This window comes from Anoplopoma fimbria, chromosome 23 (assembly GCF_027596085.1).
Source record: "Anoplopoma fimbria isolate UVic2021 breed Golden Eagle Sablefish chromosome 23, Afim_UVic_2022, whole genome shotgun sequence".
In the NCBI taxonomy this organism is placed as follows: domain Eukaryota; kingdom Metazoa; phylum Chordata; class Actinopteri; order Perciformes; family Anoplopomatidae; genus Anoplopoma; species Anoplopoma fimbria.
The window spans coordinates 15,034,923-15,061,874 of record NC_072471.1 but is presented as its reverse complement, the minus strand read 5'-3'; the positions used below and the strand labels follow the sequence as shown (position 1 = coordinate 15,061,874).

Here is a 26,952-nt window from a genome sequence, read left to right as displayed (position 1 = left end):
GAGAGAGAGAGAGAGAGAGAGAGAGAGAGAGAGAGAGAGAGAGAGAGAGAGACTTGCTCTTCCAGGAAGGGATTATTAACCAGCACGCTGCCGACATATGAAGGGAAAACACACGCAGACAAAAGAAGTTTTCACGCCGACGGCCGCGCTATGGAGCCGGCCAGCAGATAAGAAAAAGAAAGCAGGCTATGTGACAAAAAAACACACCAACTTCTTCCACAACAAACAAAGCCGAGCAGTCGGGCTGCCTCTTCTGCCGCCGCTGAGAGGGTTTCTACCGGGGAGAGAGGAGAGAAAGAAGAGGGCACTACAGGAAAAGTGGACCGGAGAAGGAGAGAAGTTGACGGGAGATCATGTCTGAATCCTCCTCCGCTGCGAGCAAGGTACCGTCCTCTTTGTCTCTCTGACACTTTACATTCTCGTTTTGTGTTTTTAATCCCTCGTATTCACACAGTACATATCACCTCTGAACCATGAACCATGCCGTCCAGTTTGTTTTGCCAGTCATCTGTTGCTCACGGCTGCACGCTTTTTCTTTTTTTTTTTTTTTTTTTTTTTTTTTTTTTTTTTTTTTTTTTTTTTTTTAATAGTTCGCCTCCACTCCTGCTGATGGAAACAAGTCGTGACTGCCCGTGACACGCTTAAAAAAAAAACAGAAAAAAAAAAAAATAACCCGACCGATTTAACGCCTTCATAAAAAAATAAATCAAAAGTGAGTAAAGCGAGTGGGCTGACACGCTGCTGTTACCGACACACGACACGTTTATGAGCCACTGACGCGTCAAAGCGTTTAAGAGGATTCTGGCGCAGTCACAACAAAACATCAGGGAGGAAGAGGAGCTGTTAACCCCACTGATGGATGGGCCTGGAGGTTACTACTGCCAATGACAAACAAAGTATCCCATCCTGCAACTTTACTGTCTTTATAGAAATGGTAAACAAATAAAGTGAAGGCTTTCCTCTGTTTTTATAGCTGACAATAATTGTATGGGTTGGAAAATGAATGGCCAAACTTTTGGTTTATCACTTCATCAATCAATTAATTATTGAGCCAAAATGCCAAACATTTGCCCAATCCACCCTCTGATGCAAGGATTTGCTGCTTTTTCTTTGTTTTGAAAAATAAACACAATTGATATTTTGTCTTTTGTGGCTACTGATCAGACTGTGTAAACAATTTAAAGACACATTGTGCCAGTGATCCGGCATTATGTGTGTTTGACATGTTATCTTAATGATCATGCATCAATCATTGATGAAAATAATCTATAATCACAGCACAGGGAAGAGGAACACTGTGAGCCAATAGAGCCAGTGAGGATTGGCACAGACTTGCTCCGAGTCCCAGTAGGAAATAGAGACAAAAAAAATGATTATCTTCAGATTGTTTTTGTTGCGCAATTAATCAAAAATATCAAATGTTCACTGATTCTGGCTTCTCAAATGTGAGGATTTGAGGTCGGTTGGTCAGAAGAAACCAGACAGTTGAAGATGGGCTCTTAGAACTTGTGGCAGGCTTTTTTTAAACTCTTTTTTTTGGACCTTTTGTTAATGAATTATTTGACAGGTAATTGTTGATTTAATTGTTAGTTGCAGCCCTGATAGATCATTATAGAAATTATATTGGGGGAAGTCAATGTCAGCCTCAATGCAAGCTGTTCAATGACAATGTGAAATGGCCTTTTGTCAATAAGTGATGTTTTCTCATTGGTGAAGTCTGACCTGTCTATGCACCATTACAGTTGCGTGCTGGAAAACGATCAGCTCTCCACTCTGAGAAGTTTTCCACCAGTGCTCCCCTTCACCTTTATACTGCAGCCCAGGTCTGTCACAAATCACTTTGCATTTTCTGCAGTGTGTCTCTCATAAGCTTTGTCCTGACCGCCCCCATCACCTTTCACTCACCTGACCTCAACTGAATTTGTAGAAAGTGGATAGGAGAGAAGCATTCACCTCTGAGAGGAGGAAATGGAAGCCTGAAAGATTATTGCTCGGCTACCACAGGAAATTCCTGGTGCGTTCAGTTGGTGTGCAGGTCTCGGAGTGGCGGGGTGATGACAGCCGGCTGAAACTGGAGGGAGAAGCAGCAGAAAAAAATTGAGCTTCATTTCCTTAAGAAACTTCACACTTTGCCCTCATTTGCAGGAAAGGAAACTGGCCCACAGAATGACCACGAACTGGAAAACCTCACACATTAACCTAGACTTAATGAGTGGTTGATAGCAGAGCTAGTGTGTCTAATGTCTCAGATTATCCCGAGAGGGCTGCAAATAACAACTTTTCTCAGTATGGATTTTTTTTTTTGTTGGGATTATTATTTTTGAATAATTGATTATTTGTTTAGTCTTATACAATTGTATAAATATATTTAAAATGCCTGTCACAATGTCCCAGAGCCGCGGGGTGAAATATTCAAATCGCTGGTTGTCTCCAAACTCCAACGAGATCTAATGTAGAATTATATAAAACAGAGAGATGCAGCAAATTAAACTAAGGGATGTTTGGCTTTTTCGTTTTTTGGGGAAGGATAAATGACACAAACAATCGATCAGTTATTTAAAAATCTGATCTGAATTCCCAGAGGAACATTTTTCAGTTGAGGGTTTATGTTCTTCATAACATCCAAATACTTACGTTCAGACATGATGGTTGTGCACGTGTGCGTGTGTTGGTTTTATCATGTCCTGGAGATAGAACAGGTGTTTCTGTAGCAAAGAGAATTGGGAAAAACTGGAATTCATACAGTGCTAAAGTTACTAGTACTTGTTGCTACCACATCTGTCCTGTACTGATCCATTAAGAAAAAGGCACTGTATTGATCCACAGTAAATACTTACTACGCTCATATGAAGCATCTGGAAATAACAACTTCTAAAATATTTGCTCTAAAGGTCAAAATATCCTGGTACAGAGAACAATTTTTGATGACGAGATTTAAAATGACCCATTTGTTATTACTATTGTCTTCAGATCAGAAAATCAAATGGGCCATTTTCACTCACTTGTAGGTTTTATTCTAGGGCTTCAAATATCTGCTTTCCTTCCTATATATGTATAGAATATGAGAGGATAGTGAAAGATAAAGCCCATAAAGCTGACGTCTTACAAACCTAAAAAAATTCAGTTTGATATAAGACTAAATAAAAACTAAAAACTAAATTGTGAGCACCGCTGTGTCTCTTGGTTATATTGTTGTAAATGTAATATTCAGCCTGTTTTGGACTGATGGAGACAAAACAAGAATTTTGAAGTCATAACTATGACGACAAGTTGTGTGGCAATATTTACAATTCTCTGACATTTCTATCGATAAATTAGGGAAATAAAATTTAGAGATCAGTCAATGAAAGTACTAAGTAGCAGCAGTGATAGTTGTTGAAAGAAAAAATCGATCTGCCTCACTGTGTGGAAGTGACTGGGATCATTATTTTATGAGTGAGGCAACATCAGGCTTGACTTAAACATAGCTTTCCTAACTTTATAAAACAAAATGTAACAAATAAAAACATTTAAATAAATGTACTCAATTGTTATTTCTTAAAATAATGGTATCCTCACCAGATTGGCCCACTGTCACCGATACTGGATCCAGCTGTTTGAGTCAGTATTGGACCGATATCAGTATCAGTTCATCATTAACACCCAGTGTTTTTGCTGCAAAGACAGTTCTGAAATGACAAATAGATGTATTGATAAGTCGATCGCCAAAATGTCAGCCAAAAATAGTTTCATAGTTTATTTTTTATTTTATTTATTGAGCAAAAATGTCAAACACTTGCAGGTCCCCAAGCTCTTGGAAACTGTGATGGAAATGTTTACAGTCTTTTGTAGAGCAAATGATTGATGATGAAAAAAATCCAGCTGTGTTGTTTCTGAGCCACTAATGCGTCTTGAAGACGCAGAGATTGGCATCTTTGACAAACAGAGCATTTATTGGTTTAGGACTTCGCTGCACCGCAAAGCAACTCGCCCAAAAGCACATGTGGCCTTCTGGATATGTGCATTACCAGACTGTTTACACGGCCTGACTGTTTGTCAGAAGCAGGTACTCCTCTGTGCACGGGGGATGAGACCGAGGCTGGCGGTGTTGTGGGTGCACGCCGAGGTGAGGCGAGTTGGCGTGGGGCTGTTTGGGTTCAGGGCCGGTTCGTTGCGGAGCTTTGTGAGCCATGCTTTGTGTCTCTGTGTCTATTCATAGCAGGAGAGGAGCTCTTTCAGTCCTTCCGCGAACCCGCTGCCAAACTCCACTTCCTCCCCCGTCCATGCTCCCGCCGCGAGGCCAGCCAGCCGAATGGAGGACGAGCCTGCCAGGCTGCCTGCGCACCTGCGTGAGTCACACATACTCACTCACACACACATATACACACACACACACACACAGATGAACAGTGACTCCTACACGCATTGATATGTCGGACATTTGAACAGGACACATTGATTTCTTTTTGTCAGTGTTTTTTCCATCTTGCGCTGTAAATGTTTGTTTGGTTGAAGTTGTATTCTGGGAAGTCATATTTTTATTTGTCTCGTCCAAGAAAGCACCTGTCAATCAAACCATGTGGGTGGGGACTGTGGCATCTTCTTCTGCAAGTGGCGCTATCAGAGAGTAACAAACATGCCAAAGCCAGTGTTTTCAGGCAACATGAATAAATAAAAATGTTCCGAGATATCGCTTAGTTAATAGTTGGAATCCATCACGTACAATTACGAAAACACAGACACACTATAACAGACATTACCTTACATACTGCATGAGTCATGCTGGACCTCTCTGCTGGGAGGCGTTGAAGCAGATCCGGGGGTCAAACACCTTTACCGTACACGTTTGAACCGCTGGACCAGAACTGACGGACCTACTGCACTGGAACAACCAACAGTTACACAGCAGTCAGGTACAGATAATGTGGAGGGGATGCACACACAGTGGAATGATGACACACTGATCAGGAAGAGAAAGGGGGAGGGGGGGCTTGGGTAAGGGGACCAAGAACCTAAAACAATTACCCCTAAAAACTATTTGCTTCTTCAAAGATCATGTTTTCATTAAACCCATTCAGTGCACAAGACATCTGCTTCACATTTCTTCTGACCATTGAATTACTGTGGTCCTTGAGCCTCCTTTAGAAACACCAGCAAGGTGAACTAGTCCCTGCTAGCAACTGCATGACAAATAATTCAATGACGGGAAAGATAAAGGCGTTGAAATGTTCACCGTTATGGAATAAAATCAGGTCTGAATTGATTCCCACATCTCAGCTTTCGTTATCGATTCATAAAGGATCGGTGCTCGATGATGGCCATTTGCCTCTTGAAAAGCGAGTGAGCCAATCAGAGCTTGATGGGCGGGGTTAAGTCTTCTTCCTATGCCACAGCAAGAAAAATAATGACAGAAAAATTATCGACGCAACTGTGCATTACAGAAATAGCGACTCTTAAAGCAAGACTTTTGAAAGAAGAAATAACATATTCTAAATAACAGTAAAAAGTTAAATTCATAACCAAACAACTTTGCGCTGATACTCCCTTACTTGGTCTGGAATGAACAGTACCTCATGGTAGAAAATAGTGGTATAATAGAATACCCATACACATGAGTATCTCGATAGTATGTTTAATGATACTGTATTGATTTTTATATATAGTTGACATGCAAACATTGGCTGAGATTGCAGCGCTATGATGATTGATGTTAAAGGGACAGTGATAAATGCAAATAAGAACAGTATTTCTTGGTTTGCATATGGCTGTGGGTTCTTTATACTCTGACAGTTGTCTAAACTGAGTGAGTGTGAGTAACACTGAATTAAAACACAACTCCACAATGCACTTTTTCCAATATTAGGTATGCTTGATTTGTAGGCTTTAATGAGCTAAAGCTAGTGTTGCTGGTTAACAAGATCATCGGATGTCATGTGGCTTTTATTTAGAAGCAATGATTATCTATTTATTGGCTACTTTGAATCAGAACAAACCAAATATGTAGTGGCATTACAATAAAGGCAACCGTTCCACTTCGCAGAAACCCAATTGTAGGTTTCAGATTAACCTGAAGTGGTGAGATGTGACACTTCCTGAACCTTCTGGAGTTAAATGAACCAAGAGAGAGAACAAAGGGGAAGCAAACAGTCTGTAGGTGAGGCAATACAGGAAAAATCTTAAAAATATGTTTCCATATTTCAATGCCGCAACACTGGGACACTTGGCTTGATTTGCATCAGCCTACTGTTGCTTAACCAATCATAGAGCAGGCGGGGCTGGAGCTGTGCCAAGAGATAGGCTCGACGTTCAAAGAGTAACCCTGGGCTGCTTTGTCCATGCGTCCGTCAATATTTAACCGGTTTATTATTTTTATTTTTTTCGAGCAAGTGTGAAGTTCAGGGCTTTTGTGGGGGTGCTTGGCAGGGCGGCTGCACAGGCTGAGGCTGGATAAGACGCGCAGGAAACTCCCTCAGCCCACTTCCTCTTTTGCATTGTTGCAGAAAAAGGAAGAAGGCTCAACAGGTCCGTGTTGAGTTTCCTGTCGAGTAAACCGACGGGTCAGTTCACATCCGCAGACATGTGGAAGTCCTTCTTTGTTTTAATCAGATTGCAAACACAGTTCCTCACAAAGTCATGACTCACACATCTGCGGTTCAGGAAAATGTCACTTTTTTTTTCCCCCCCCTCGCCGGTGTTTAGTTTATGTCTGCTGCTGGTCGGGACTCTCAGACACACAGCAACGTGTCTTGAACACGGAGTCTTGAACACTTCTACTCGTCCTTTCTCCTCCTGCCTATCTAAACACACATGTGCTGGAAAACAAGCCGCCCATTAACCCCCACACTCAGAGGGAGTTCTGTCCTGAGGGGGGGGGAGAGGGGAGGAAGAGAGCAGTAGGAGGGAGGAGGGAGGAGGGAGGAGGAGGAGGGGGGACAGAAAGAAAAAGAATGAGGGAGGAAATTGCAGTGTGGGCAGAAATCCGCCTTCTCCATTTCCTGGGGAGGAAGTGGATTAGATCGGGGAGAGTTGCAGCGTGCTCCTCACACTAAAGAATGCTACCAGGCTTGACTTTAACCCTTTCAGCCAGACATCACACTACAAAACCCTCACCTTGTGAAAATATATCTGGAATAAATGGTGTTCCTTTGTAATTGTCCCTATTATATATTTTTATTAACTTGCTTTCAATTTGCGTTTAGATTATTTCCTACATCTTGTTTTTTGTGTGTTTTTTCTTTGCTTACTCTTTTGCATTTTAGCAGGTTTTTCAATTGGGGTTCCTGTCTGTGAAGGAATGAACCTTTTAATGAAATAATTATAATATTTGTTCTATTCATTAGAAAAGACATTTAAATAGAAACACCTCTGATTATGAGCAGTACCTCAATGCTTTATAGTAGAACTTTTCTAAGATAAAATGTTTTTTTCCCCAATATTCTTGATATCCATGGTAAAATAAACTCATACATTCTAAAACAATGCTATAAGTACACACATACAACAAATCGATATTTACTTAAATTGATTTATTAAAGGTTAAAAACACTGTAATACAAAATAGCATATTTTGTAAGTGAGTTGGCTATATTTAGTTTAGAAAGTGTACAAGATGTGAACTGATGTCAAGGTCAAAGCTGAATTTAATTTAAGAGCATTGTACCACCAAAATGTGATTCTGAATCAAGATGTGGGGGCGTAATCTTAAAGAGGGAGGCGTCATTCAAGGCTATAAACCGATGGGATAACAGCGTCAAAATTCATTAATATTTCCATTGTGAAATGGATCCATATTTACTTAGAGACAACAGCCTCAGATTGATCCCGCCCCTGATTACTTTACATAGAGCAAGTAAGGTCCGTGCTTGTTAGTCTGTTTAGTTAGTAGTTAAGCTATGTAGCCCAGAGAGCATAGGAGTCTTTGACACTGTTAATTATTTATCAGGAATATTTTCTTGTTACCATGTTTGCTTGTGATATTTATTTTAAGTACGTTTTGTTTTTTGTCAGAAAGCAGTTGAAATGAAAGGCCATAGAGTTTTTATTTAAACATACGTTCACTATATGCTTTAACTCTAAAGTTTAAACAAGTAATTTGGCATTATGTGCATTCTTGCCAATAGTTGGATGAGATAATCAATACTACTCCCATATCTCTTCAACATGAGGCTACAGCCAGTGCCAGTTAGCCTAGCTTAGCACGGAGACTGGAAACAGGGGGGAAACGGCTAGCCTGTCTCTGTCCAAAGATAACAAAGTCTAGGGCTCACTTATCAGCATGCTATATCTTGTATGTTTTGACTTCCAGGAGTCTGCGCTGGTTGCCTGGCAACCTCACAGAGACAGCAAGAATCCAGGAAGTCACTGTACCCAACCAAGAACTAGTCAAGCCCATAATCTGCCAGTTCTGATGGGCTGACTTTTTACCCATGTTTCCGGTCTTTATGCTAAGCTAAGCTAACCGGCTGCAGTGTCACATTTAGCATACAGACATGTGAGGTATCAATCATTTCATCTAACTCTTGGCAAAACACAGAATTTTTGTATTTTTAACTAAACTTTGTGATTATTGTGCTGTTGCCATGTTTTATTTTGTACTGCGTTTAATTCATGCATGCCTATAACATAATATATGCACGCTTTAGCTCAAGAGGGTATTTATAGAAATATTGTATTGTATTTAGCCAAACATTTTTTAGAAACAAACCTAGTTTTGTGTCATATTGCTTATTACTAATGCGTTACCAGTTGGATTTAACGTGTGAAGCAGCAGGCATGGAATGCTGATGTAGGCCAGAACGTTTCATAAAGCCATATTGCGACTCATCCAGTTACAACCAAACTAGTTTAAGCTTGTTCACCGGACTGGCAACATTGGAAAACACAAAAAGACAGAGCCACACTGAGACACTTAAACCACACAATTGTGACTTGTTAATTCCATTATGAAAAATCCCCATTAAACGTTAAACTCATCCAAGAACCATCCAGTGTATTAGTCAGCGGGTAGACCGATTTTCTTTTTTTTTTTTACAGCTTTAGCTGTCAGCCACCCGTGATGTTTTGTTTGTTTGTTTGTTTGTCAAATACTAAAAGGCCCGGGAGGGATTTCGCCACCACGCACAACAAAGCTGCTCTGACGTTAACTTACGAAACTGGATTTGACAAGTTTTAATTCGATTGGCAATCCAGGCAACATCGCTCGACATGGCGCCCACGTTCTCGGAGCATGACGCAACCGCGAGCCAGTCGGTGGGAAACACTGAATTATTGAAAGGTCTAAAACACAAGATAAAAAACAATAAACATGCGCGAGATACAAAGAAGAGTGGCTGCAGGAGTAGAAATATCTTACTGGATGATTTAAAAGATCCATGTCCATGGAAACAAGACTGGCTGGTTGCCTTGGTGTGTGTGTGTGTGTGTGTGTGTGCGTGTGCGTGTGTGCACACAGCTGGCTTTGCACTATGAATGCTTGTGCGAGTGGGTGGATGAGTGTGAGTGAATCTTGTGTTGTTGTGCAAAGCTTGCCAGAGGTAGTATAGGTGTGTACTATATGCTTGTGTGTATGAGTAAGTGTTACCGTACATGACTGTAACCCCCCCCCCCCCCCCCCAGCTTCCTCTGGTCTGTCTCTTTGTGGTATATTAACCATTTTACTGTGCAGGCAAATTGGTGTTATAAAGAATGTGTGTGTGTGTGTGTGTGTGTGTGTGTGTGTGTGTGTGTGTGTGTGTGTGTGTGTGTGTGTGTGTGTGTGTGTGTGTGTGTGTGTGTGTGTGTGTGTGTGTGTGTGTGTGTGTGTGTGTGTGTGTGTGTGTGTGAGTGTTTCTTTATATTGTGTGTGTGTGTTTGGTCTTTCTGAGGGGAAATTTCCTGCCCCTGGAAGCAGCTCTTGTCCTCAGGAATTTCCTGAGTGGGCAGACGGCACTTCCTGAATAAATGTTGTTGTTTTTGTTGTGTGTGTGTGTGTGTGGGTGTGCGTGTGTGTTTAAACTCGCTCTCTTTTCTCTTCTGAAAGGGAAACTGTTCTCACATGCCAGCGAGTAAGCTGAGCGCAGCCCCCCTTCTCTCTTCCTGTTCGCGACACACTCCACATGGCGTTTCTGTCTTGGGGGGGGTTGCTTTACTCTAAACGTCACAATGAACACACACTTGTATTTATGACTGACGACGTGTTGATTTAAGGCTTTACTAGGAAAAGTCACAAAAGCCCAACTGCTCATTCTCTTGATAAATATTCAGCTAATTTATTTGTTCCTATTTATACACTCGGTTTGGTGGCTGGTCGGGATGTTTTTATACATTCGACATGTTTGGAATAAGAAAGAGGAGAGATGTTTGGTGTTTAGAATTAGCAGTGAACAGACCACCTATAGAAACTTCGTCAACGAGCAAACTGTTTTAAACGGGGAATTCCGGAGATTTAATATTGCGCTTTCATTAAGTTGGGGATGTGTGAGAAGCACATTTAAAACAAAGTGCTTAGACCTATAACTGCGGGGGCTGAGATATCCTGACTTCTTTTGCCAAATATGGTCCATTATCCAAAACCACTGGATCCTAGACTTCCCATAATGCAGCATATAATGCAGTCACTTACTAAATGCTTATTGCAATTAAGGCTCCATATACTAAACTTTACAGCATGTGTTTAAAATCAACATTCTTAACTGTTTATAGGGCAGATGATATGATACAGTCCATATAACATCATATCAATAACATAAACTACTTTGGCATTTTTGAGATAAGGACATGACATGCAATAAATGTCTCCAGCTGGACAAACTGACTAGGAGATGAGGATGTTTGGATTATGTGCTATGTGTCTTCTAAAAAGTTTGCAGCTAGTTTGTATATTATATATATGGATGCATTTTTTGGCAAAAGTTTGAAAGAAAAAAAGGAGGTTAGTGTGGAATTGGAGTAGTAGTTCTTTTTTTTTTTTTTTTTTTTTTACATTTGACAAAGACACTGTCAAATGACCATGACTTGTAAGTTGGAAGTGGAGTTCCCCTTTAGTTGACAGGTGATTTTCGGAACTGCAGTGTCGAGAAATTGATGACTAACCAAGAAAGATGGAGACAATATTCCGAGATGAGGATATGGTTTCCACTTCATTGGAAGTCCTTGAGCTCTGCGAATGGGAAAACATGGAAATAAATTATGCTAATCAGTGACCAATAGTTCCCAATGTGTGGAAAGGTCATGACAGCTAAATGAAAACAGATTTCAGCTGCATCAAATTATTCATGTATTAGGTTTACTTCTAAAAACGATTTAAATGTGAGAAGCTGTTTGGTTAAACTCCTTACACGTTGTAGATGTATGCAACCTTTCATGAGTGGACAACAAGTAGACATTGTTTTAGACAAAAAGGTTTTGAAACACTGCCATGGAAGCTTTGCAGTAGAAGTGATCAGTGAAGTGTTACACAGCACAAAATGCTGACTTGACTTTCTCCACATGGAAAGAAAAGAAGTACAGTATATAAAGGTGTGTGTGTGTGTGTGTGTGTGTGTGTGTGTGTGTGTGTGTGTGTGTGTGTGTGTGTGTGTGTGTGTGTGTGTGTGTGTGTGTGTGTGTGTGTGTGTGTGTGTGTGTGTGTGTGTGTGTGTGTGTGTGTGGTTCAGACAAGCAGGGGCCTTTTGATTTGAACAAATGTCTTTGAAGCTTCTGCATTTTCCTAAATCAAAAAGGAGAGAGGAAAAAAACTGGCTCCTGAACAAAAGGAAGAGTGGCAGTTGACGCTGGATTCAGGAACTAACCTACAAGAGCCGGCTTGCTCCTGCAGTCAACAACAAGCTATCAAAAACAGGTCGCGCTACTTCCTGGCCATAAAAGCCCTGTGTGATTGATGATCTGTTTTATGTTTGTTTTGACTGGATGGAGTCCAGGTTTTCTGGACCGGGGACGGGCACTTGCATGTCGGAGGAGGAAGCTGAGGATGAATATGAGAAAAGGGGTGGGATTTGTCTTGACTGAAAAGTAAAAGTGTGTGTGTGTGTGTGTGTGTGTGTGTGTGTGTGTGTGTGTGTGTGTGTGTGTGTGTGTGTGTGTGTGTGTGTGTGTGTGTGTGTGTGTGTGTGTGTGTGTGTGTGTGTGTGTGTGTGTGTGTGTGTGAGACGATTTTCCCCCACCGCTCCCACCTGACAGGGAATCAATGTACAGAGACACACAAAGCAGCGAGGTGAGATGAATAGTGTGAGCATTGACTGCGGAAATGTGTAGTTCTCATACCCACATGTCCCTGAGTCAGGGTGTCAGAAGGTCATGGTCAGCCCTCCTCCTCCTCCTCCTCCTTCCTCCTTCCTCCTTCCTTCTTCCTCCTCCTCCTCTGTCTGTAGAAAGAAAAACCTTTTCTTTATTGAGATAGCAAGAGCAATATCCGCCTACTTCTGCTCTGGGAGAAAAGGCAAACATTTACTGAAGAACTCGGTGACTAAAGGGCTTTGAGTTTAAGAGCAAAGTCCCAGCCGAACCCATGCAACACTGCTTTTTGGTTTATTTAGTTGTAGTTCTTTTAGGTCAGACTAAGCTGAAATCCTCCATCCTAGAAGTGTATTTCTAGTGTTGAAAGTCAGGAGTTTACCAGAAAACTAAATCTGAGAATTTCAGATTCCAGTATGACTCAAAACACAGCATGTGTGCAGTTTGGTTCCAGTTTTACAAATAAAGGAAACGCTCAGAAATGAGTGCAAGAAAATATGAACACAACAGGTTTCTTTTAGAAATGACTATACATTACTTTGCTAAATGTTACAAGTTACGCTACAATAGGAAATACAGTTCAATTAACATCTGTTCTTTTCAATAATTTTTTTTGGTTTCATGTTCATGTTCTAATTGAATATGTAGCTGAAACTGAGATTTTGGCGTATTCTGAAAACTTTGTTTAATGTAACGTCTAAATATTATCGGGAACTAGTTAAAAACAGCCTGTTGTGTGGCTGCAGATCCATTCAGGAAGGTCCACAGTAGTAAAGCTGCTCAGGAGGCAGATTTGTGCCTAAATGGAGGACTGTCTTGTTACTTGAACTTTACTGCCAAAATACAGTGAATCAGCTATATCTTGTCAAGAGTCTTCTCAGTTACCTGTTGAAAGTCCTGTTTGTTTGAGCCACCCACCTCCCCTTCTTCTATAGTTGATCTTTCTCACTGTCTAACACTACGTCACTAGCTTTGACTGTTGCACATTTCACGTGCATTTAATTTGTGTGCCCACCGAGACAAAGGATCTCAATCGTCTTCTCATTGGCATTGTTTCCTCGTCACCACCACGTAACGCGCAGTTAACAGGTGTCGTGGTTTCACGGATTTCTTTGAGTAAGAAGGTGACATTAGCTTCTGTGCTAATCAGAACACTTGGATGAGGAGAAACTAGAGTTAGCTTGCTAACAAAGCAACATAAAATCAATCTGATAGATCGGTGGCAAAAAATGATCAGTTCCCTCAAGAAACAGACAAAGACAACTTCATCTCTGCTGAGCTTGGACTCAACTGTTAGCGCATTAAGGCACCGAAAACTAAGGGGGGGGGGGGGGGGGGGTTGCACTTGCAAGCCACTTATTGCCAGTCAAAGTATCAAGAGGCAGGCGATGAGTCGGCTGAGAGGGACATAAGGTGCAGTGTGACAGCAGCAGTGTGAGTGTTAGTGCGACGTGCAGAGCTAAACTGTGAGCGTGGACGGGACCTCTGCGCTCCACAGCAGGACGGACCTCATTAACTCGTCTGACTGCGAGGGGGAAGTTGAGGGCTTCTGTACCGCAACAACGAAACAAGATACCAGTGATCTCATCCTCCCCTTCCCTTCATTCATCCCGGCCGCTTATGAGTTGCCTTGGCAACTTGTGCGCTGTGTGTGTGTGTGTGTGTGTGTTAGTGTGTGTGTGTGTGTGTGTGTGTGTGTGTGTGTGTGTGTGTGTGTGTGTTAGTGTGTGTGTTAGTGTGCATGAGCGGGGGCCTGAGAAACCACAAAGTGAAAATTATGTGTCATCAGAGAGGATTAGGAGCCCACGGTTTAGTCAAGGGCTTGGGATCCTGCTGCTGTCGTGCTTGAGGGTTTTATTCAAAGTAAACACACACACACACACACACACGCACAAACGTTCACTCTCATGAACACAGTGAATCTGAGATGCATTCAAGAAAGGCAGACTGATGACAAGGAAGACTGAAATTGATTTTCTTCCCGTAACCTGCGACACATCTGTAAGAGATTCTCTGACAGAAAACCAGAAAGGATACATTTATCAGAGGAAGAGTGTGAATGTGTTGAGGGAACAGAGTGTCAGGGTCCAAGGTGCTCTCTGTTCTCCTCTCACTCCCCATCCATTTTACTTTCCACCTTCTAAGAAAGCAAAGGATGTTTTTTGGCTGCACTGCGACAGAAGGTTTTCCATCAGTTCTGTGTACAGCGCATGGATGTGAGATACAAAGTAAGATCCCGAAACTTGCAACTTAGATGTGACTCAGTTTTTACAGCTGAAATCAGATAAGATCGGCGTCGATGCAACTGTCAATGAATAACCTACAACTGTGATGGTTTTGGCAGCTTGCTGAGCAATGTTAGCATTGAAGACAAAGACACACGTCAATGGAGAGAGAAAGATAATGGTGACTTTTTGTGGCTGGAGATTCAGCTTAGTGTGATGTACGAGTACAGGGTTGAATATTATTGGACAACAATCATTCTGATTTATATTTTGATCCGGCTAGCCATCAAACGCCATGCTACAGTAACACTTAAATATCCTAGAATCTTTTCCTCCCTTGCATGAACTCAACCTACATGTCTCTGTAACTATTTTGTAAAAATTAGACACTCTTCTGAGTGCTGCGTCCTACCTGCCATATTTCAAACGCCACACTAGTACGTTGACTTGTTGAGACATAAGCAAACAAGACTTCAGGCAGAGCTGTAGACTCTCGTCACACCCCACAAGGAAGCCCAAAGCTCAGCACAGCAGGGGGTGACGCTAGGGGAAAGTTGACTCAGAGCCCAGAGGTGCATGATGGGGGTAGAGGTGGAGCTCATGACATGCTGTATGAGCAGCTGCAGCAGTGACCGCGTAGCTTTCAGGTGAGCGGTGTGGAAGTAGAAGAGTCCACAGAGCAACCACTATAAATGAAGGGTCTGTTGGAACAATGTTGGTATAAAAGAATATATGAGTGTAAGCTTGGTTTGACTCTCTAAAGGAGCTTGCAGGCTTTGTTCCAAACATTGGTTACATCCCAGAATAGGTCTGCATTCTCAAGAATCCGACATGAGCATGAATGTCCCACTCTGTGAACTTCACTTGAGCACCAGCCAAGTATCCGTTTCTCTTCCTGTTTGACTTTCCTTCCTCTTTTTTGCGTCTTTGTTTGGTCCTCACACTCTACGCGCTGCTGCTCTCATCACTCTTTCCTTTCCGTTTCCACTCTTCACTTTTCTCCTCTCCGTCACGCTGTCTGTTAATAAACCTTCCCGGCGTCGCTCTCTAACCTTAGCGCAGGAAGTTTCCTGTTCTGAAACAGAGCCCACGCTGGATTGCTTCCTGCCAAAGTGCGTTGTGGGACACGTTTGTTTGGGCCCTCCTCCTCCTCCTCCTCCTCCCTTCTGCTCCCCTTGTTGCTTCCTCCTTTGGGCTCTGTGCAGATGGCTGAGTCCGGCAGACCGGATCTCGGAGGGGTTTTGGCAGAGCAGCACCTCTCTCCGGCTCTGGAGAGAGCATACTGCAGCCGTGACCCCGTGACCCCGGCTTCACTGCTCTCACAAGTCAGCCACCAGAGGCAAACGTACAGCTGGTGCATGCGGTGCAGATGGCGGCTTGATTCAATATTGACAGAAGTTCAATGATGAAGTGTGTATTCCAGTGAATCCTAGATCCATCCTTGTTATGTAGTCCAGTCAAATGTAACAGTAAATAATTTGTAGAAGCTACAAAAGAGACCCATTTAATGTTTTAAAAAAAACAACCTAACACTGGTTTTCTGATGATTTATTTTACCATTGATTAAAGTAACCTATACTGCTCTAATCATACATCAAAAAGATTTACATGATGCATAAGCGTAAACGTACTAGGGTCTAGAGAAAACGTAGCCTAGTTATGATTTCTGCTGTAGCCAAAAAGCCAATCCCACAAACCCAGTAAAAAGTATGAAGAAATACGCTTCCTTATCTGCCCACCACTCGCTCCTGTGGTTGTGAAACACCTGTGTCCCGCTCCCTGACACTTTCTTAGGATGTCTATTGACAAGCTGAGGGTCAGAGCTTGACAGGCTGTAAGCTGTGCTTCAGATAACCGAGGTCTTCCCGGGCTTATCGGCAGAGCTCCTGCCCCTATCTGAATGTAGAGGACTGGAAAGGGAAGGGGAGAAATGGGAATCTGACCATCTAGACAGGGTTTCATTTTATATTGATTGCTCTCTCTGAAAACTTCCTCTGTTTGACGGGTAGGGGGGAGCCGGGGGGGCTGGGGGGCTGAAAGCGAGCACAAGGTTCCTATTACTTGTGTGACAGTGACATTGGCGGCCCGAGATAACCGCTGTCCGACTCCCAGAGGAAGTGTTTGAGGCCGGGCGATAAGTGAGATGTGAGAAACGAATAGTTATGCTCCGTGTGGGTGTCACGGATGCTCTGACTGTTGTGCGTGTGCGTGTGTGTGTGTGTGTGTGTGTGTGTGGAGAGGGAGGTGAGTCTGAGTCATACTGTAAATCTTTGGGTTACACCAAGACTGCAAAATGATACGTTGAGGTGACGGTAACTGTGTAAACCAGGATAAACAGGGGTAAAAAAATGTTCATGTGTAATGCTACATAACATAAATCATGTTATGTCAGACAATATTGAGAATATCAGAGTTTGAAAACATTTCATAAATAGTCCAAGTGGTTGAAAATAAATCTCATAATCAAATGTTATCGAGCCAGACAAGCTTCTGTTCTAACTCCACAGAAAGGTCGAAGGAGGAAGCTAATCTAAGCAGACTTGGGGAGTAATGGAATATATGGGAAGGCGTTACGCAATAAGGATACAAAACAAAGCCGTATTCCCTTACATTTACAGTAAAAAAGACGTAATCAGATTACAGATATATTTGGTAAAAGTGAGGATTATTATCAGGAATATATATTTATAATACATTTAAACATAAAGACCAAGATACCTTGATGAACAGAGGCACACAATACAACACTTCTTGACACTAACCTCTAACGTTAGTGAAAAAATGCTTTTACTGGATGGACATTCTGCAGAAAAAAGGAACAACATCACAGAGCAAGTTAGCTCAAAGCAGGATAGTTTGCACACGTTGCGGTTCATAAATATTCTTTCTGCAGAGAGCGCGTCTTGGCATGAAAATACAGTTTGTAGGAAATTAGCAAACTGCTTCAACTTTCTGGTCCAGCAAACATTCAGGACAAACTGGGATAATACAATTTTATTTTTATGGGTACTGCTGCTGCTGCTCCAAGTTGAAAACCAGTAACAGTAATGATTAGGTAATGATCAGGTTACCTTTCATGCTATACTGTTATTTAACTTGTGCAGGCAAAATAAACATTGTCAATTCGGTTATTTCTGCACTCACAGCTGATCTGATAATTGCTTTACAACCATTCTGCACAACAGTCTAGTTGCATTTCTTTCTGCTTTTTTTTTTTATTTAAATCTTTTTACATAGATGCTTCTTAATGCTTGTTGGTCACCACTGCAGATGTTTAACAGTCCTGTTCCCACGGCAGTGAAAGAAACATTTCATAGTGCGAGGGAGGGTGAAAAAAAGAAAAAGATGCTATCATTGCTGTTTCCTCTGCTGTCTTTTCCTCCATGTGTTCTTGTCCATTTATACACAAACTAATAAACTGTCCGTCCTCTGATGTGCCTGACTGCACAGATCATAACACATCAAATAAAATAACAGTCCGACTGTCTTTCTCATATCCCCTCGTTCCTTTTTTTTTATCCCGTGTGATTCATGCTGTTTTCTTCCCCTGAACCTATCATCTTCTAATCTTTTATTCTAACCTCCTCTCCCTTTCTGACTTCGTCTCCTCCTTCGTCTTTTTTTCCCCTTTATCTCTGCTGCCGTTCCCGTAATCACTCCCTCCTTTTGGCTTTTATCTCCACTTCCTCAATATCCTTTTTACTGCCTCTGCCTCCTTCCTTCCTCTCCCCCCTCCCCTTCACCCTCCCCTCCTTCCTGCCTTTCCTTCTTTTCTTCCGTCCTCCCCCCTCACCAACCCCCGTCCTTCTGCCTCTTCTCCGCTGAGCTCATCCTTCTTTTCTTCCTTCCTCTCCACATCACCTCTGCTTTGTCGCTTCTTTATCAAACCCTGCTCTAAACTTCCTTTTCTCCATCATCTCCCTCCCCCCCCAAAATCCACCCACCTCCAGGTTTGCAGCCAGTCTTCTGGAGCAGGGAGGACGTGGCCCAGTGGCTGCGATGGGCCGAGAAGGAGTTCGCCCTGCGGCCGATCACAAGTGGCTCTTTCCAAATGAACGGCAAAGCCCTGCTGCTGCTCACCAAGGAGGACTTCCGCTATCGATCTCCCCACTCCGGTACTTTCCTTCTTTTCACCTCCTACTGAATTTCACAAAGATGATAGAGGTTTAGTCCAGACTGGAAAGACTGAAAACATTGGTGTAAAGTTTTACACATGAGTCTCTTTCATTGATTGTATTAGATGTTGTTGTTTTTTTGTCCAACTGGAGCAGTAACACGACTGGAAAAAAGGAGTTACCAACTAGGGAGAAAGAGCTGTTTTAGATTAAGGAAACAGAAAAATCATGGAAAATAAGTGCAATTATACATAGAAGCTCTATTTCTAAAAAGAAAATGAACACCTGCCGTCTTAAAAAGGCTGATAGGACTAAATAAAATTGGAAGTGGATAGTTTGGGGTCCTCACAGATTGTGAAAGACTGAAACACTTGATAAATTTACATCCATGATCACACATTTGTCTCACAACAAAATGCAATTTGGGCAAACACTGGGTCCGCTGTTGCCTTTTGTGGTTTCGACTAATATTATAGTTTATTTGTACATGAAAACCTGTGCCAATGAAGCTTTAAAATCAATGTGTTTACAGCAAACCTACACCCTTTAAAAATCAATAAAGTGCAGAGGGAGGGAAGGCGGCAGTGTCAGGCGACAGTGGAGGGAGGCAGCCGTTACAGCGAGGCTGCTGGGGGAGGAAGTAGGGGACGGTTTATCAGGAAGTGCAAACCAACCTCAACTGTCTCCCCGGCAACACTAGCATGAAACTAATGCAAAAGAAGTCAACTGATTTCCTTTGCAGGGTTTTGGATTTCTATTTTGAAATGAAACAGGATTCAAAGTCTGATTGTGTGTCCTTGGAATTGTACAGAACACAGAGTCAGTAGAGGCCAAAGTCAGTGCTGTGTGGGCCATAAGAGTGGGATGAAATGAGCCATCAGCGTTGTGAAATATTAAGATAAGACCAAGGATAAACCCTCCACGGCCTGGAAAAAGGGTCATTTTATGTCCAGAAAAGTGTGGGAGTTGTATATAGAGGCCTAAAAATGAATCCGTAATCGATGCTGAGATAAATATTGACATAAATGAAGTGATGAAGAAAAGAATAAACAAATGAAACTGAACCAACTGGTCACAGGATCGATTCAGCTCCATAAAAACTGAACCTTATGGTGCTACTGATTGTTAGCTGCCTGCAAGATTTTTATATGGAGGAATTCATAAAATAATTTTAGACTTGTAAATGTATATACATTTATTTATTTTGCAATCAATTACCAGCGTCTATTAACTTTAGATTTTGATGTGCATTTCTCTTATATATATGTATTAAATTCAGCTTTAATTTTTCTATTTATTATTTAACATTTAAAGTAATCATTTATTTCAGGATGTAATTAGGTATTTGATTTAAACACTGATTAATTTAATCTTGAAGTCTTTTCTAATCCTCTGCAGAACCAATCAGGAATGAGCAAAGGTTGCCCTGTTTGGTTCAGTATATATTTCCTACAGTCAGAGGCCCCAATGTGCCCTTTTAACATTTTATTAAACGTTGTGAGGAATAAGCTGGAGCTACAGAGAGATGTGGACCAGCTGACAGCTGTTGTCAGGCTTGTGTTTCCATTTCAACTCTGCAAAAATGCTCACATCCTGTTAAGAAATCCAGGTTTGTGGGGGAAAGAAATTGGAAAATGTGATTCGTCTCAATGTGACACTGACATCGATGAGTTATAGAACGGTTTCATGCATCAGCAACTGTAGATGCTATGATAACATTATTTGGAAATATAGGGTGTGGAGAGATAAAGCCGACAGCGATTGATTACATTTTAATATTGGTTAGTCTTGGCCCTGTTGTCAGTGACATCAGTAGAAAAAGTCATTTTCGGGAACCGAGAAAATTATTTGGCTGGTGATGTGTCTGTTTCCTCCTTTAGGGGATTGTAAGAGTGCAGTTCCCATCAGTGCCTGCTGTGTGCCATATTTTCCTCAGAAGCTCTCAGAATAACACTTCTTTTTTTTTTCTCCTGGAATGTCTTAACCTCACGTCCCACAATAAGCCACACAGTTGCAGCTACATGTTTAGACTAGAACACGTATAATAGAAGAATTTAAAGCCACAAAGGGTTGTGCGTGTATCAGTGATGACTTACTGTCAGATGACACTTTCTCCTGTTTCTTAAATGTCCTAGTCATTGTGAGTCACAATGATAAAAAACGTTATTTTGTAAGGCGCTTTAAGACAACACTAGAAGTTTAAAACTAGCATTTATAAAATCCAGAATCAAAGCAAACTGTCAAGCATCAGGAAGCGGGAATTTTCCCCCACACTGCAACGCAATGCCACAGGACCAGAAAGTGAGAACTGAAAGGGGTGTGTGTGTTTGTTTGTGTGAGTGCGTTCACCATCACTTCCTTTATGAGAATCATTTCCTTGTTATGGTAATCCTTGTTCAGGTCATGTGTGGTGGCAGCTTTTGTTGAACCAGTTATTTGTTAACCGTGTAAATGTTTCTTTACGTTGGCGGAAGAGGAGCCGCCGTCGTCGGTGTTAAGGCGAAACAAACAGCTGTGAATGATTCAGTGAGCTTCCTGCTCGGGCTTTGTGCCTGTCGTCACCACTACTGTATAAGCACTTAAAAGGAGAATGCCAGGATCATTTAGAGCGACGGCCCCTTTACTTGTGTCAACGTCTAGTTCATGTTGGCCACGAAGTAGCAACGCCTGATGTAGAAACACATATTCTTAAGCTGTGCACTCAGAAATGTTTTTTCTCATAACAAACAAGTCTTGAGTTGCCATGACGCCCTGTCCTGAAACGTCACTCTAACGCGATGTCCACTCCCTCAGAGACTCTTCCATTATTGCTTAAGCTCCCTGCTGCCTGGAAAGCAGAGAGAAGAAGAAGAAGAAGAAGAACGGGAACCTGACTATGAGGATGACGCAAACGCCATTTTCCCATTTCATGCAGGCTACCTTAGGTGTAACCTCTGACCTCTTGCATCTCTGCAGGGGACGTCCTGTACGAGCTGCTGCAGCACATCCTGAAGCAGAGGAAGCCCCATGTGTTCTACCCGTCGGCCTACTTTCCTGGGAACTCCTTCCACTCGCTGCCTGAGAGCGCTGCGCAGCACCTGAAGCTTGAAGGTCAGTCCCATGAACAGCATGACCCACACTTGATCTTTGGTTATTGGAACCTACAATCCTCCATAAGTGGCTGCAAAATGATTGAATTTGTTGCTATGATTAAATGCCATCTTCTCAGTTTAAACCACTTTAAAACCCAGCAATCGACTCCTCCTCCAGCATCTGTGAGACTATTTCAGCTACATGTAGCAGCCATGTCAACAAAGAAGAACGGGAAATATAAAATAATATATATTATTGTATTACTGCACTGTGTTTATTCATCATTCATTCATCTTCCGTAACCGCTTATCCAGTTAAGGGTCGCATGGATGCTGGAGCCAATCTCAGCTGTCAATGGGCGAAGGCAGGGTACACCCTGTCACAGGGCTGACATATAGAGACAAACAACCACTCACATTCACATTCACACCTACGGGCAATTTAGAGTAATCGAATGCATGTCTTTGGACTGTGGGAGGAAGCCGGAGAACCCGGAGAGAACATGAAGGCCGTCCACACAGAAGGCCGTCTGGTCCGGGAATTGAACCCCGGCCCCTCTTGCTGTGAGGCGACTGTGCTAACCACTACACCACCGTGTAGCCTTTGTGTTTATTGCTATGCAACCAATCACCAAGCCAAATTCCTTGTATGTGCTTGGCAACATACAACGTTTCAGATTGTAATGTTGTGAATGGCCCATAATCAATCACCCTGCAGCTATTTATATACTTATAACATTACACATACGTACATTTGTCCTACTGTTGTCTAAAATCAACAGATATATATACACCAACTTCATAACAATAGCAGAAACTGTTAAAGTGATATCACTTTTTCTAAGGTAAAACATTTAGATTGTAAAATTGTCTAGCTTTTTAAAAATGATGTAGCTGAGTTTAAAAAGTATTAAATAATAATTATTATAGTCATTTTCGAGCCACCTTTTGGACGCTGACTCGTCCTCCTTAACAGCCTCGCTGTGTTTACTCACGCTCTGTGATGTCATTTGTTTATAGCCTAACATTAGCTTTTTATTTCTGCCGATTGTATTCACACTTTAAAAGTCATAAAAGTGGCGTTCGTTTGTGAAGATTATCTTGCTGTTCTAAACGTGTAAGTATCATAAACGTTTCGCCACAGAGCTTATTTTCTGCAATAATCCAATGGACAAACCTCAGTGGCTTTTTCTCAAACAAACTAACAGGATGCTAAATTCTGGGGTTGGCCTACAAAAATACCTCAAACTCACTGCACCACTCTATAAAACAAAAACTGTATTCTTTACTCAGCTAAGTCACAAAGCTTTAAAGTATAGTTGTTAACAAGACATCCACAACAACAGTGACGTTGCCCAGAGATCTAGCATTAGCTAGGCTAATGGATCCTATAGTGGCAGACACTCGGTCTCTCATTTTGTTGGTATAAAGAACTGATGCGGCTTGTTTCAGACTGTAATTACATGAACCAAACATGAAGTTGTAGCCAAGTATTTATGATAATCACATTAGGGATAAGTTGCGGATACAACAACAACTTTATTTTCTTGAAAAGTAAAAGAGGAAATCAAGGAAGTGATGATCCTGTTTGCCGTCATACATGAGTGTGTTTTCTGGCCCTGATCTGTCAAAATGTGACCCAGCAACAATCAGAAGGGTTGGATTAGTAACTTCACATGTTTGCAGTAAAACCTGCTCCACAAGGAAATGCTGCTTTTATTTAAACAAACTGCAGATCAGCGGCGACTGCTCCAGTGGCTTCATGCAGGTTTGCTGGTATTTGGCACTTCTGTCTTCCTTGTTTTGAACCACTCTGTACATTTTGTTTTTTCCCCGTTGCTTTGTACCTGAAGGAATCCACTTCCAACACAAACCAGATAACTTCAACTGATCTTCAAAAATAATATAATCAGCATTCTCATTCTTACTGCAGGATTTTGGTGACACCTAGTGGTGTTTTCTGTGTGGAGCCAGAACACATAGAAACCAGGCATCAACAGTAATAAAGTTGTAAAATCTTTACACAGCTGTGAAACCTCTGAAAAGCTACAAAACATTACTCTATGTCACGCTCTGGTACTGCTTCTCTGTAGAGACAGGCTTCGTACAACTTGATATCTGGTCAAACTAATGTGAACATCCTTGATTAGATTTTAATTCAAGCCAGTACTGAACAGTCTTGAAATCATAGACGCCGTTATTATGCTCATAATAATGAATTTAAGAGGTCACCATCAGAGAGGTGTGGTATGTTATTTAGGCCAGAGTTGGTCAAAGTCTTTTCTCACTCCGCCATTGATAGTCCAAACAGTCAAAAGTCCAAAGATATTCAGTTTAACATTAAGCAAGACGAAGTAAAGCAACTTGTCTTGTTTGAGATTCTGGAACCATCAAATGTTATGAAGTTTATATTATAAAAAAATAACTGTTAGCTCCTTTTTAATATAAAACTCTGTAAATTTGCTGTAGATGTTAATCACCTATTGTATCTTTTGTAACCACAGAAACGGTACGGCGGGCCCCACGTGGTTCAGAGCCGCTCCCCCAGCATCCACCCACCATCGAGCTGAGGCACCGCTCCCGCTCCCCCACCACCAGACCACCAGACGATCCCCTCCGGAGCCAAACCACCCCCGCGCCGCCAACGAGGACCACCTCCAGACCTTTTCCCAGCTGCCCGACAGCAACCACCACCTGTCCGAGGAACTGTACCCTCTGTCGGTGTCCCCTGCCGCACCCAACGGCCGCTGCGCCACGCCCCGAGAAGCCCCCTGCCCGGGCAGCCCTGGGGGCCAGGAGGCGGGCCCTCCTCGCGTCATCCAGCTCATGCCCAGCGCCATCATGAACCCCCTGCTCCTCAGCCCGAGCAGGAGTGGCGGGGGAGCCGCCATGGACTTCAGGCATAGCCGCGGTGGACCCCCGTCTCAGGCAACACTGGAGAACGGGCGCGAGGGGAAAGTCCACAGCCACCATCATCAGATACCACTGTCCCAGCAGCAGCAGCAGCAGCAGCAGCATCATCTACTGCAGCAGCAGGAGGAGGCGCTCTACAGGAACCACGTCATCATGCCCGTGTCTCCTCCAGAGGAGCAACAAATACCCATCGGACGGATAGCAGGTAACACTTAGCCCTCACAAGGTTAATGGTTGAAGCTACAAGAGGTGGCATCACATCACTTATAGAGGCAGAAGGCCCGTAGTAACTTATCTTGTCCCTTTGGAATTGTCTGAGCACCACAAAATAAAATCCATCCATCTCATGCAAACTCACCCTGTGTTTACCTGTCCCTCGCAGACTGCAGGCTGCTGTGGGACTACGTCTACCAGCTCCTGTCAGACAGCAGGTACGAGAACTACATCCGCTGGGAGGATACAGAGAGCAAAGTCTTCCGCATCATGGACCCCAACGGCCTGGCCAGGCTCTGGGGAAATCACAAGGTAAACACACACTCAGTGGGCTCCAGGTGTGCAGCTGTTCAGGTGGCTCAGTGAGCAGCCACATCCAGGTCGTCATCTCTAGGACAGTTTGAAGTAGGGATTCCTCAATTGATCGGCCTCTGATCGGACAAAGTAGCACTACACATGTGCTTAAACACGCTGCTGTGGCTGAGAGCCACAAAAGCTTGTGTAGCCCGACTCGTTCACTGGCCAGCGGCTGCACATGTGCTTGCTCAGGCGCGTGAGACTCTACTAGCAGCCGGTGTGCAGCACAGTCCTCTTAATAAAGGAGCTAACAGTTTATATCAACCTAGGTTGCACCGAGTTACATCATGATCTGTTCAAGAGCTCTATGTGTTCAAATGTAATCTTGTAATATGTCGTTTCTGGTAGGAAACTTGAATTAGTACAGGAGATAATTTCACAGCAATATAAACTATATTAGAGAGGTAAATATGACTAACACCAGCACTAAGCAGACTATAGTACAACATTAAAACTAGAAAATACATATAATATATAAGACTTTTCTTTCTTTTTTTTTTTATCAAAACAAATGTTAAAACAAAAATACAATAATTTATTTCCTAATAACTTGAATTGTGTTTTTAAGAACGATAGAATAACATAGTAAAAGGATAACATTTAGAACGTTTGACAGTTTACGCTGACTTAGGGATGGTTGAAATTATTTCTCAGGAGAAAAACAATGGTCCGAAGCCTTCTATAGCAGCTGCTATTACAAAATATAACAACAACAAGAAACAATCTGTATCGGCTCATCGGTGATCGCATCAGTAGTTGCAAAAAGACGTGATAGGGAATTTCTAATTTAAAGCTGCACTGCTCTATATTCTAGATATTTATAATTGGATTGAACAGTTTGCTAACACGTTCTCCACAACACCTGTATGAGGTGATGGCTGTGTTTCCAGCTTGTTACCAAAGCATTAGTTAGTGCAGCTCTTAAAGGCACAGATCATCTAAATATGTAGAAACTGTCTCGTTTAGTACTGACACTTTTGTTCTTTTATGTCTTACAGAACAGAACCAACATGACGTACGAGAAGATGTCGCGAGCACTGAGACACTACTACAAACTGAACATTATCAGGAAAGAGCCTGGACAAAGACTTCTATTCAGGTATATCAACTTTAAGATAGTTGGATGTTTTCGAGTTCTAAAGTATATTATGCATTTTGTAGTAATCTCACGAGTCATGAGAAAAATGCCAATTTGTCACACAGTAGTTTCCCTATGTCATGAATACTGTCACCAACTTAAACAAAGTTGGTCACAGTATTCATGACATATTTGACATTTCTGACATTAGACAACAGAAGTTTTAATTAATGTGTCATGTTCATCAGGTTCATGAAGACTCCCGATGAGATAATGAACGGACAGACGGACCGACTGGAGCACCTGGAGTCCGACACAGACGAACAAATCTACATCAAAGAGGAATGCTGAGGAACTCTGGGAAAACGAGTCCATGAACTACTTACTACTACTACAGCCGCTGATGCCTTTCAGAAGCAGCCTGAACAATCGTTGTTGATACTGGAGCGCATGGACGTTCACTCGCATCTGTCCCACGCGGACAGACATGAAATCTCTCTCAAGATTGCCTTAGGATGATATTTTCCTAAAGTATATAAAGAAAAAAAAAAACAGCATTAGTTGTTGTGCTTTTCCCGATGGACAGAGCTGAAAAGACTTTCTAAGTGTTCCCTTTTATTTCTGAATGAACTGCAAAAGCCAATCACTTTGTGCTTATGTCACTTTGATGATTTTATTGTCTCCCCACATGCATTATACTATGGAGTTTTGCTGTTTGTAAAAAGAAAATTGGGTGTGTGTGCGTGTGTGGCTGGAATGTTTTCACCATGGAATAAACATTTTTGATCAAA

The 26,952-nt window shown here is 42.2% G+C and overlaps 1 protein-coding gene across 1 annotated transcript; it reads left to right on the top strand.

Annotated features, from left to right (window-relative positions):
- Positions 1-26,952, top strand: etv6 (ETS variant transcription factor 6). Its single transcript, XM_054624315.1, is given in 9 exon segments — positions 1-383; positions 4,199-4,328; positions 18,365-18,529; positions 21,485-21,619; positions 24,105-24,188; positions 24,191-24,718; positions 24,896-25,038; positions 26,082-26,182; positions 26,410-26,952. Coding segments are annotated over 9 exon segments (1,419 nt in total). The 5' UTR covers positions 1-353; the 3' UTR covers positions 26,513-26,952.